The sequence below is a fragment of the Sesamum indicum genome, linkage group LG6 (assembly GCF_026168435.1).
Source record: "Sesamum indicum cultivar Baizhima isolate 11 linkage group LG6, ASM2616843v1, whole genome shotgun sequence".
Taxonomy (NCBI): domain Eukaryota; kingdom Viridiplantae; phylum Streptophyta; class Magnoliopsida; order Lamiales; family Pedaliaceae; genus Sesamum; species Sesamum indicum.
Genome location: NC_142662.1, coordinates 20,725,467 through 20,736,465, shown reverse-complemented (window position 1 = coordinate 20,736,465; position 10,999 = coordinate 20,725,467). Strand labels below are relative to the sequence as shown.

At 34.3% G+C, this 10,999-nt stretch overlaps 1 protein-coding gene across 1 annotated transcript; it reads left to right on the top strand.

Moving 5' to 3' along the window:
• The first annotated feature begins 4,714 nt into the window (after positions 1-4,714).
• Positions 4,715-10,486, top strand: LOC105163944 (pentatricopeptide (PPR) repeat-containing protein). The gene is made up of 2 exons (XM_011082482.3): positions 4,715-5,724; positions 9,506-10,486. The coding sequence occupies exons 1-2, from the start codon at positions 4,990-4,992 to the stop codon at positions 10,277-10,279; spliced, it is 1,509 nt and encodes a 502-aa protein (XP_011080784.1). The 5' UTR covers positions 4,715-4,989; the 3' UTR covers positions 10,280-10,486.
• The last annotated feature ends 513 nt before the right edge of the window (positions 10,487-10,999 follow it).

Below are 10,999 nucleotides of genomic sequence, written 5' to 3'. Positions count from 1 at the left end.
TTGAGAGGGTAAACGAACATGGGAAGGGGAGTTGGAATAGAACCACATCAATTCAACAAAATATAATTTAAATTTATCAATCAAGAATTTAAAATTATTCAAATTATTTAAAAAAATTGTTACGTATAATTTTTTATTTTATTTAGACTATTGATACATTGAAATATAGAGTGTTCACAATTCCATTAAATCAATCAAAATTGAATCACATCGAATTTTGATTCTTTAATGTTTTTTTAAGAAAAAGTCTTATTTTATTTTCTTTTCTTTTGGTGACCGAATCAAACCGAAAAAATTGAATTTTTTATATATACTTTAATTCTATTAATTATTATATACTATATTTATATTTAAATTGTATAAATAAATATATATATATATATAACTAAATGGAGTCATAATTGAGAGAGTACTTGAATTGACTTGACTTGAAAATATTTAAGAACTGAGAACCCTCTCTCTCTCTCTCGATACAACGTCAGAAAGCCAGAAAAGAAAAAATTGCAAAATTCTCTCCACAACTCCATCACACCTTTGCAGTTTTGCTCCGATTCCATTAACAAGTGAATTTTCTTTTATGTAAATTTCTTTTATAGTTTGTAGAAGAAATTGAATGCTTTCAAAGTAATTGTTGAAATGCTTGATTCAATTTCTGTACAGATATTTTTGGACAATATTGAAAAAATACTAATTTTCTTTTATTTTTTTAAAATAAATCATTTTTTCAGTTTTTAAACCAAAAAAAAAATCGCTTAGAATCGAAAATTAACTGAGGCTTTTTGATTCAGTTTTGATTTATGATTTCGAGGGGTCGGTTAATTGAACTGAACACCCCTATTGAGACACATCATACTAAAAGATTTTTAGGAAACTCCTAGTCATCTGGTTGCAATCGGACGGTTAACTAAATAGGTAACATATTTCTAAATTTTCAGGAAGATTAGCCAAGATTTGGTCAAAGAGTCATATCTCAGTGAATATGAGTCAAATTCATGAACAAATTCTTCAGTTGGATGGCTAACGATATTTCAAATAACTTATGACTCTCCATAACTACTTTTTGAATCTTGCTTCACGAGCACTTATAGATAGACTTTTGGTGTTGTCATTTTGGTAACATTTATTCTCAAACTCAAACTTTTAATCTCTTTCAATTCTGAAACTATCTCAAGCTCACATTTTGCAGTCCTCACGAATAACCTATCATTGAATATGTCCTCACGTTATCACCATTTTCAATCATTATTCTCGTATTATCTTGAGTTTTTCCTTTATTTCTTCAATAACCTATTACTGACTTAAGTATCAGAATCCTAATATCTATTTTGCAGATTAATCCCCAATTAATTTTAAACTTTTTGTGAAGATCCTTCGATCGTTATAGTGCAGTTGAAACCTAACACGTATTATTAACGTTGTCTACGAGAACAACTTGAGCTTTCAGACAATGGAGGTGACAATGAATCTTTTAAGGGAAACACCTCCCTCCACTATTCCACCTCCAGAGCAAGCACTAGGGAGACTCGATGCCCTCGTTCCCGCTTTCAACCCACTAGCTCTCCCTGCTACTGCCGACCCGTTCTTTTGTGAGCAACTCCGACAGCTCATCATGGATACCATTATTCAATGCTCCGAGGCTGTCAAACCAATGGAGCAAGACAATCCTCTCAGCAAGAAAAGAAAGGAACAAGGGCGATCAAAGAACTAGAGAGTATGTTTTTGTTGGTCACTAGCAGAGCGGTCGTGTACCTGCTCGAGCTTACGAACAAGGAGATGGTTCCCCGTGGACCTTTCGAGAGCTAGCACTCTCTCATGAAAAAAATGATTGAATTCCTTGAGTGTGGTATTCCTTCCATCATTAACATCATGGTAGAGGAGCTCCTTGATCACTTTAGGGCGCCCTCGCACCTGCTCCCTGGAAATGGCACCATCAACCTTGCTGAACACATCCGTAAGTTTGTAAACCAATAACGCAGCACAAGTACACCAATGGTATTAAATATTACGTATTTTTTACTGCGCTAAATGATTCCATGCAACCATGGTTCAACCAATTTCCAACTAGATCAATAAGATCTTTTTTAGAGTTTAGCTTTCTTTTCTTATATCAGTTTGCTAGTAGCTAGAAGTGCCGAAGATTGGCCTTCAGCCTTTTCAGAGTGAAGTAGGAAGAGAATGAGACATTGAGGGTATATATTGAACATTTAACAAGGCCATACTAGAAGTCCCGGTTACACACTCTGAGGTAATGATTATTGTCACGAGTTTTGGATTGGAGAGATCCACTATTTCTTTGATAATAATAGGTTTGGTATAACTCAAGAGAGTATATCGAATTAACTTGGGAAGAACTTCAGTATATGAAAACACTTGCTTGTTAGATTAATGTCTTAAATTTTGCATTCATTGAATCAATTAGGTGGACCTATAGTCTTAGCATCTTTATCATTTCTAAATCTTTTTCAACATGTTTTTCTGTTCATTTTAACCACTAATCTTTTTCGTAGTTATAATCCATCACTTGATTCTCGATCATCCAAATAATCGCAGATTAGTTATAGTTTCGATAATTATTTCATTTAAATCCTTGTGGGGTCAATGCTTATTATACTACTTGATAGCTAGTGCACTTGCTAGCGATACATACATATTTTAGCAATCAATACATGCAAATACATACATATTTTCAAAATACAAATGCATAAACTTTAGAAAAATACAAAAAAAAAAATTAGAAAATTGCATGAAAATACTCAAAGAATTGCATACATTTTTTAGAAATTTGCATACATATTTTAGAAAAATGGCATAAAAATTTTATAAAAATACATACATACTTTTCAGAAAATTGCTATTAACATACAACATACATATATTTTAACCCTAACAATTAACAAAATAAAACCAACAAATAACTATATCATCCTTATCATCATCATCATCAACAACAACAACAACATTACAAGTCCAAGAATTCATAATTAATAAAAAAATATTCAATAAATATTATGGGATAATTATATTTACCCCTAACCTATGGGCTATTTATACAAACCATCCCTACTTTTGTATAATTATAGAAACTACCCCTAACAGCAAAAAAATACGATATTTACTGAACGATATTTTAAATCAGTATTAAATATATGATAAAAAAAAAACTCCAGATTAACCATGAATAGTTTACCCAAACTGATTAGCTTTTATGATAAGTAAACAACTCCATGTTTATTTTATGGTATTAGTCAATTTTGGAAGTTCATTGATGATTTTACCCCTGGATCAAATTCTTGACATATTTGATTGTTGACAGGTTATTTTCTTAAGTTTTGAATATCTTTTTTCTGTAATTCTTCATCTTTATTCTTTTTTATTATCAGTATAATTTTCACTAATTATTGAACTAATTAATATAAAAACAAAATGGCATCTTATTCAATCAATTGTTTCTTATATATGCTGAATCAAATTGGGATCAATTTTGTTTTTTCCCATTAAGAATTTCTAATTATTTATACTTCATAATTCCAAATCCTTTTTTCTTTACTTTATGATTAACACAAAATTGTATCTTTCTAATGAACACCCACCTGAAGATGCAAGAAGAAGAATGGTGCAGTAAGTCTGAAGTTATTGCGGAAGATATTAAATAGAGGATTATCAGTGTTAATTTATCTCGTTCTGTTAGTTCATGTGTGTTATATAGATTATAGCGTATCCCTTGGCCTGTCGAGGCAGAAACCATCAGTTGAGCACTGTTGTACTGTACGATCTTGTTTTATTAATGAAACTTACATTTACCAAAAAAAAAAAAAGTCTCAAGTTGACTTCTTTATTTAGCCCAATTCAGAGAAGTAAACTAGGCTTTAGAACATGAGAATCATGTCCAACAACTTCATAGATTTTCTCAAACCTTTTCATATAATTAGGAGACTAGATTGGACAAGGATATCCAACATGTCTTTTTTTCTTTTACACTTTTCACATTTTGAGCACTCTCATATTTTTTTCTCTATATTCTTTTCACTCCCCTACTAGTTTTTTTTCAAGCATTTTCAATATACTTTTGCTTAAATCATAACTAAAATAATTATTAATTTAAATATTAGAGTGCTAAAATATATTTGTAAGTTAGATCTTCAGTTAAGATCACCAGCAAGATCTTTTGACATTTTATAGTGTTGTTGGACTCCAATGAGAATCGATATATATAATACACATTAAAGTTATCTTAGAAATTTATACCATTAATATTTAAAATTTTATGAACGTAAAAAGTTGATTAGATCCTTTACTTTTCATTTATTCAACAAAAATTTGATAACTATTAAAAATAAAAATATTTTATAATAAGTAAGGCATAACGGGCAATTCACTGAAAATTTTTCATAGCCAAAAGGCGAGTAACAGAAAGGGGCATGTGCACCCTATTTTGAAAATTTTGGGGGTCATTTGAAAATAAAATTAATTGATGGGGATTTTATGCAAATTTAGCAAACTACAGGGGGTATGGTGCAATTTATCCCTAATTAAATAGTAAATATTCAGTAGTATTAAAGATAAGGACGCCGTAGCGGTAGTTGAACTCATGGAATATATGAACTGTCCAATTTTCCAAAAGATTGCCTTATAAACCACTGAATCATGTAAATTGGGGCGCTTCAGGTGCCAGTACATGTTCATCTTCACGTCGCTTTCTTTTCACTCCATCACACAGAATTTTGCTTAGAATTCATCACATAGTTTTTCTCCTCTTCTTTCTTTAGGGCCGATTGCTTTGAATCTTTTTTGCCCCCGATTAACTCTTTCACTTCCTCTTGCCTTCTGTCCATGGTCTGGCCAAATGATTATTGTTTGGCCTGAATTATCCATAGCAAGAACGGGGGAGGAATCCAGTAATCTTGCAGAGAGCAGTTTTTTGGTGTTCCCAGAAATTTCTTTGGTTGTCAAGCGTGGTTTCGCTCCTTTTGAGTCAACCTTGATAGAGAAATGGCGTCTATTGGTGGAGTTGCCGCCATCAGCAACTTGGGTTTGGCGTACTGTTCGTCTTCAAAACAGTGCGTTTTTGTTGCAACCCATCAGGCGAACATGCTCAAGATTCAATCTTATGCAAGAATTTCAATGGGTGAGTGCCCAGGTTCTGTAATCAAGAAAAGGAGCAAGATTCATGGTTTTCGGATACTTAAATCAGTTCAATTGGATGTGTTTATCACCAGTGATGATGAGGATGAAATGAGTGAAGGGTTTTTCGAGGCAATTGAGGAGCTGGAGCGAATGGCTCGGGAACCTTCTGATGTGTTGGAGGAAATGAACGATAAATTGTCAGCCCGTGAGTTGCAGTTGATGTTGGTTTACTTTGCACAGGAAGGGAGGGATTCGTGGTGCGCTTTAGAGGTGTTTGAGTGGCTGAAGAAGGAGAATAGGGTAGATAAGGAGACGATGGAATTGATGGTGTCGATAATGTGCACGTGGGTTAAGAAGTTGATTGAGGCGAAGAATAACGTGGCGGATGTGGTTGATCTTTTGGTGGACATGGACTGTGTTGGTTTAAAGACAAGCTTTAGTATGATTGAGAAGGTGATTTCACTGTATTGGGAGGCAGGGGATAAAGATGGGACGATATCATTTGTCGAAGAGGTGTTGAGGAGAGAGATATCGAGTCAGGACGGAGATAAGGAGGGGAATAAGGGTGGACCAGCAGGATATCTTGCATGGAAAATGATGGTAATTGTCAATCTCTCAATAGTTTTTTTCATGTTTATGGTTTTAGAGGGTAAGAGGGAAACAAGAAAAAGTCGAAACACACTGTAGCTGTAGGAGGTACCGCAAGTTGTTGTAGCTATGCTGTCTATTGAACCTTGTTTTGCATTGGACTGAAAGAACTAGCATGTTTCTTCTTTAGCCACGAGGTGTTGCTTGTCTCAATAAACCGTACCCTCTTTTTAAGACAAATTAACAATCCATCATATGCAAGGTGATTGTTTCTTCATCCAAATACATGAATTCAGGTTATTGTGGTGATCCTGGTTCTTCTTATTCACAGCTCACAACCTGCAGCCGGTTCATTTAAGTTCTACTTTTTCTGTGCTTGTCTTACTTTATCTTCCTAGCTATTACGGAAATTCGGCAACTTATCACCGTGTCATTCCTAAAATTGGAATTTTAAAGCCTGAAACATAGATATAATTGTCTCGCTAGAATATGTTTTACTCAAATTATACCAGTCTTCTTATCATGTTATATGTGAAAGTTTCCTTCTTTATTTCTTCCTTCCTTTTCTTACTTTCTTCCAAGCAAAGTGGTGAGTGCGTCTCTTTCCTTAGTTTGTAGCATTAGAAGAAGTTGATCCCTCCCTTGTATATATCGTTATCCTACACATTATTTGGGTAGCTTATGACCAGGATATCTTGTGAGTGGAAAAATCCTGTCTTGCCTTCCTATCTGATCATCCTATGTTGCTCAAAATCTCTAAATAAAGATTATAGTTTGATGCGGATTTAGAAGTTGGATAGGTATCAAAATTTAAGATGGGATACTATGTAGTGGAAATACACACACTATAATGGATGATGTACTACTATAGAATTTCTGGATCCCTGTACATTTGAAGCAAATTATGACAGAAAAGTTGGAACACCGCTATAAGCACTCGAGAATCTTTTATGGGGTTTGGATTTCATTCAGTTCCATTGAACTTTCACAATGCTAAGCGGGTTTATTTGTTCTAGGTACTGGAATTGTCTCTTGCTTCGTGAACGAAATGGGAATTTCCTATTATTTGTTAAATGATGACGATGATGTTGGACATCTAATGATCTGGTTTCATGATAGAAAATCGAAGAATGGAGTTGGCAATATATATACAATATTTCTGAAGCTGAAATTTTACTTATGTTGAACCAAAGTAGTTAAAGGGGCGTTATGGTGCATGCCATGGCACAAGCCTCTCGCCATTCTTGGTCTGTGGCACAGGGGTAGGGCTTCGCCTAGGCGCCGCCATGGCCCCCCTCTCCGTGCCCTTACGCGCCATTGGGCTGTTGCCCAGGTGCAGGCGAGGCTCACCTTTGTGAGCCCAGGCCTTTTTATGAAAAAATAAATAATAATAAAATAAGGGAGTCCAACATCAGCAAGCCTCCCGCGAATGAAAATCCAAATCCCTTCTTTGCGACGTTCCTTGTTCTCTTCCCTGGTTTCCAATCTTTGTTCTTTTATTATTTTGTCTTTTCTTACGTTGCTTTTCTTCAGCTTTCACAATTCACATACTCTGTTTATTTTCTTTTCTTATCTTTGTGCTATGTAACTATGTTTAATTAAGTATAATTAGAGTTCTCACTTTTCATATGTTTATAATTTGTTTGATGATTACTGAAATGTTATGTATGCATTAATTTAATAAAAAATCATATGTAGAATTAAAGAATATAGATTAAAACTTTGATGATATTGATGAAGATGGGGCTTAGCATAGATCTCAAGAACATGGAGATGATGGAGAGGAAAGTCAAGATTACCTAGTAGAATCGGATGATTAGATTTTAGGTTTATTTGGTTTTTGATATGCTATTTAGGATTTATTTGAAACTTTGGCTCTTTTTATCGTTTAGGCTTTAACATTAGTGTTTTTTAATTATATAAAGTTTTTTTTTATGTTGAATTTGTTATTTAATATGTCTTATTTAACTTAGTTGACATTGTTCTCATTGAAAAAATACTAACTATATAAATATATAAATTTTTTTGTTCATTTGTGCCGTCCTTTTGAAAAGGCAAGAGCCGTGGCTCTAGGAGCCATTGGCGCCATGGTGTGCTGCATGCCATTAACTACTATGTGTCGAACCATTGGGGGCTGAATTTGAGGTCGAAGGGATTCGAAACCTTATAACTTGGACTCTGACCTTTAACTTTTGTGAACCAGACTACCAGGCTGTTTGGGCATACTATTTAGTTTGGAAATTTATAATGGATTCATTTAGGAGAAGAAAGATCTATGGTGCTAAAAGTTTTCTAGAAAGAACAGCAATGGAGGTAGTAGTGGAAGCAGATGAAAGAGGAGAAATTTGAGGAGGTGAAAGGTGCAAGCAACTTTAGAAGGTTAAGTTAACAGGTTATAGGAAAACTTTTGTATTAATTAGCTCTATTGAAATTATATGACATAAGTGTTTCTACACTTGTAACTTGTAAGACTTTCCAGTAGAGAAATAAAGGGAGTTTGTGGTATCTATTCTGTTAGTTAAATACCAATACTTGGGATACAGGGAAAGACATTAGGAAAAGGGAAACAAATGAAAACTAAGATTGTAGCAGATGGGACTAAGATTGTATGTCGAAGTTGCACACCGAGGAAGATAATTGTGAATTATGAATTTTATTAATGCTACGAGTGACTTGCTTCAATGATACTTAGATTTAGCGATTAGATTGTCACCAGAAATTGGCAACCAACATGCTCTTACTCATATCATGAAGCTCACTATATGTTATAATATAACTAATTTAATGTAAAAGATGTGTAATTGTGCCAATAAATGTATCCAAAGTTTCCTTACAATTTCCAACTGTTTATGTAAACTTCTAAAGCTTTTATTGATCAGAATCAAAACTTTGGATATCCTTGAAAATTCTGTTAGAATATACCTGAACAGCTCCCGGATCTATGTCAATACCGAAATTTAAACACTGGGAGCGCCAAACTCAGCCTACCTAATATGGTTTATGCAAATCAATGTTGGAGGAAGATAAAATGGCGAAAGATTGGGAAAGAATTTATATAATTCATTAACATGACACTCTCACAGCAGGTTTTGTGTTACCAATAACTATCTGATCCTATTATGAATTGTATGTTCCTTTCTTTCATTTTTGTCACTTTTTCAGCATGACTAATAGGTTTAGATATGTAGATGACTCATTATTTAGCTTGTCCACATAATTATAGATTTTACCTTTTCAGTATGATATATTGGTCTCGAGGTACATCAAGCTCTTGAAATTTTTACGGCATGCATCATTTGTATTCTGATACACACTGTTCGAGGATGTTCGAGAGGAAAGAATATAATATGGTGGCAAATTGATTTTGCTGTTTTGTTGCTAAGGTGAGGAAAATGAGAGAAAAGTGTATTTGGGCTTCCGTTCTCTTCCAACACATTCGTCACCTCCCTTCTCATTCATTTTCTTATCTTTCCCTTAGACAAACAAACAAGTTTGAAACTGTCTTTCTTTGATTTTCCTTTCCTCTCTCCTGAATTTTTTCTTTCCCTAGTAAAGCCGTTCAAAACAAAGAAAGGGGTGTGTGAGAGAGAGAGAGTACTGTGCTTTTCCTGTGACTGAATGACTGTAACGCTACTTGACAGGTCTGTACTGGCTTATCTTCCATCATTACATCAGTTTTACCCTCTTTCTATTAAGAGTGCCCTTTTGCAAGTGGATGGATGGGTGCAATTCTCAGATTCTTTGCTGCGTGTCTCTGGTCTTATTTTCACAGTTATGACTTTGTTTTTTCCAGGAGGAAGGAAGCTACAGAGATGCCGCCAAGTTAGTGATTCACCTTAGAGAATGTGGCTTGAAGCCAGAGGTATACAGCTATTTAATTGCAATGACAGCAGTAGTCAAAGAGCTTAACGAATTTGCAAAAGCACTACGCAAGCTAAAAGGCTACACCAAGGCTGGTTTGGTTGCTGAATTGGACGCGGCGAACGTCGGGCTCGTAGAAAACTACCAAGAAGATCTTCTGGCTGATGGGCTGCGCTTGTCTAAATGGGTTATTGAAGAGGGAGGCCCGTCTCTTAATGGAGTGATTCACGAGAGACTCCTGGCTATGTACGTCTGTGCCGGGCGTGGAAGTGAGGCTGAACAACAGTTGTGGGAAATGAAGCTAGTCGGCAAGGAGGCTGACGCAGACCTATACGACATTGTTTTAGCTATGTGTGCTTCTCAAAAGGAGGCCAATTCAATCGGGCGGCTGCTTACTCGGATGGAGGTCACCGGTTCATTGCGGAGAAAGAAAACATTGTCGTGGTTGTTGAGAGGGTACATTAAAGGTGGTCATTTCAAGAACGCCGCGGAGACTGTCATTAAGATGCTTGATTTGGGACTGTATCCCGAGTTCCTAGACAGAGCTGCCGTGCTGCAGGGGCTGAGTCGACGAATTCAACAACCGGGAAATGTTGATACCTACATCACACTTTGCAAACGCCTTTCTGATGCCAATTTGATCGGGCCGTCTCTTGTTTATCTGCATTTGAGAAAGCACAAACTTTGGGTTATCAAAATGCTTTGAGTTGGTTAGTGATTATGAACAAAACCTGCTTCTAAATAATTGTAACTGCTGTTGATGTTGTGTAGATATATATGTACAGATGCAATGGTTTAGAACAATGTGTTGTGTATATAATAAAAGAATACTGCATATGCTGTAAATGTAGGAATTGGGTGCTAAGGGACACTCTTCATTGGCTTTTCTGATGTATGTTGCTGTTTATATTCATTTCATGTGTACTAATAAAATATACCACTGCTTTCTCCTTTTTCTGAATATTAAATTTCTGGAAGCTTCAGTTTCCACCTTACTTTTTAATTATTTTTTATTATATAAACAAAGAAAATTATAAAAATATATTTAAAATAATAGATATAATACGACTTCACATTTATTTTGAATCACGCGACTTCAATTATAGCTGAAGCCTTGACAAGTGAAGGATGTCAGCCTTGATTTTTTTTTATAAATATTATATATTATTATTATTATTAGTAGTATATATGTATTATAATTATTTAAATATTTTTTTAATTATAATCAATGTTAAATTGAATCAACCAAAATTTTTTGTATATTATTATACATATTATATATAATAACTTATCTCAATATCCAAATTAATAATTCAATTCAACAAAACATTAATATGAATAATGAAAATTGAATTACAACAACTTATATAAAGTGAAATAAAAATTTAACTATATTATAATATTCGTATTCATTGTAATATTTGTA

Coding starts and splice junctions, on each gene's coding strand:
- LOC105163944 (XM_011082482.3), top strand. CDS start 4,990: ATGGCGTCTATTGGTGGAGTTGCCGCCATCAGCAACTTGGGTTTGGCG. Junction 5,725..9,505: donor ATCTTGCATGGAAAATGATG/GTAATTGTCAAT, acceptor TGTTTTTTCCAG/GAGGAAGGAAGCTACAGAGA.